Genomic DNA, 318 nt, shown 5'->3' with positions numbered 1-318 from the left:
TCTCCGGGCAACTGCACAGCACGAGGAATGTTGAGAGTGAGACAGAAAACACTGATGCTCATCATGGCCAGACATTCATCTGAACTGACTGGGAACTGTGGGTCATCAGGGCTTTCCCTTCCCCACTCTCCCCCAGGCTGCCTGCACAGAGCTCCAGGCAGGGAAGCACCTGGCAAGATGAGGGCAACCACGGGCACTCCGTGGTCCCCTGGTACCTGGTATCCGATGATCTCCCCTTTGCAGGAGGGCAGCGCCTTCCACTTGAGGGACCCCGTGTTGGGATCCAGCCACAGCTTCTCCGGTTTGTCCGGAACTGGA

The 318-nt window shown here is 58.8% G+C and overlaps 1 protein-coding gene across 1 annotated transcript in view; it reads right to left on the bottom strand.

Moving 5' to 3' along the window:
* Window positions 1–215: 215 nt before the first annotated feature.
* Window positions 216–318, bottom strand: part of LOC104157366 — a gene marked incomplete at its 3' end in the record, with an annotated part of 3,947 nt that continues 3,844 nt past the window's right edge. The window contains exon 4 of the mRNA XM_009694674.1: window positions 216–313. Within this exon, the coding sequence (XP_009692976.1) occupies window positions 216–313 (98 nt within the window). The remainder of the gene's footprint in view (window positions 314–318) is intronic.

Source organism: Cariama cristata, unplaced genomic scaffold (genome assembly GCF_000690535.1).
Source record: "Cariama cristata isolate BGI_N322 unplaced genomic scaffold, ASM69053v1 scaffold14862, whole genome shotgun sequence".
Lineage (NCBI taxonomy): Eukaryota > Metazoa > Chordata > Aves > Cariamiformes > Cariamidae > Cariama > Cariama cristata.
Note: the sequence above shows the minus strand (reverse complement) of the source record. Positions and strands in the feature narration are given on the sequence as shown.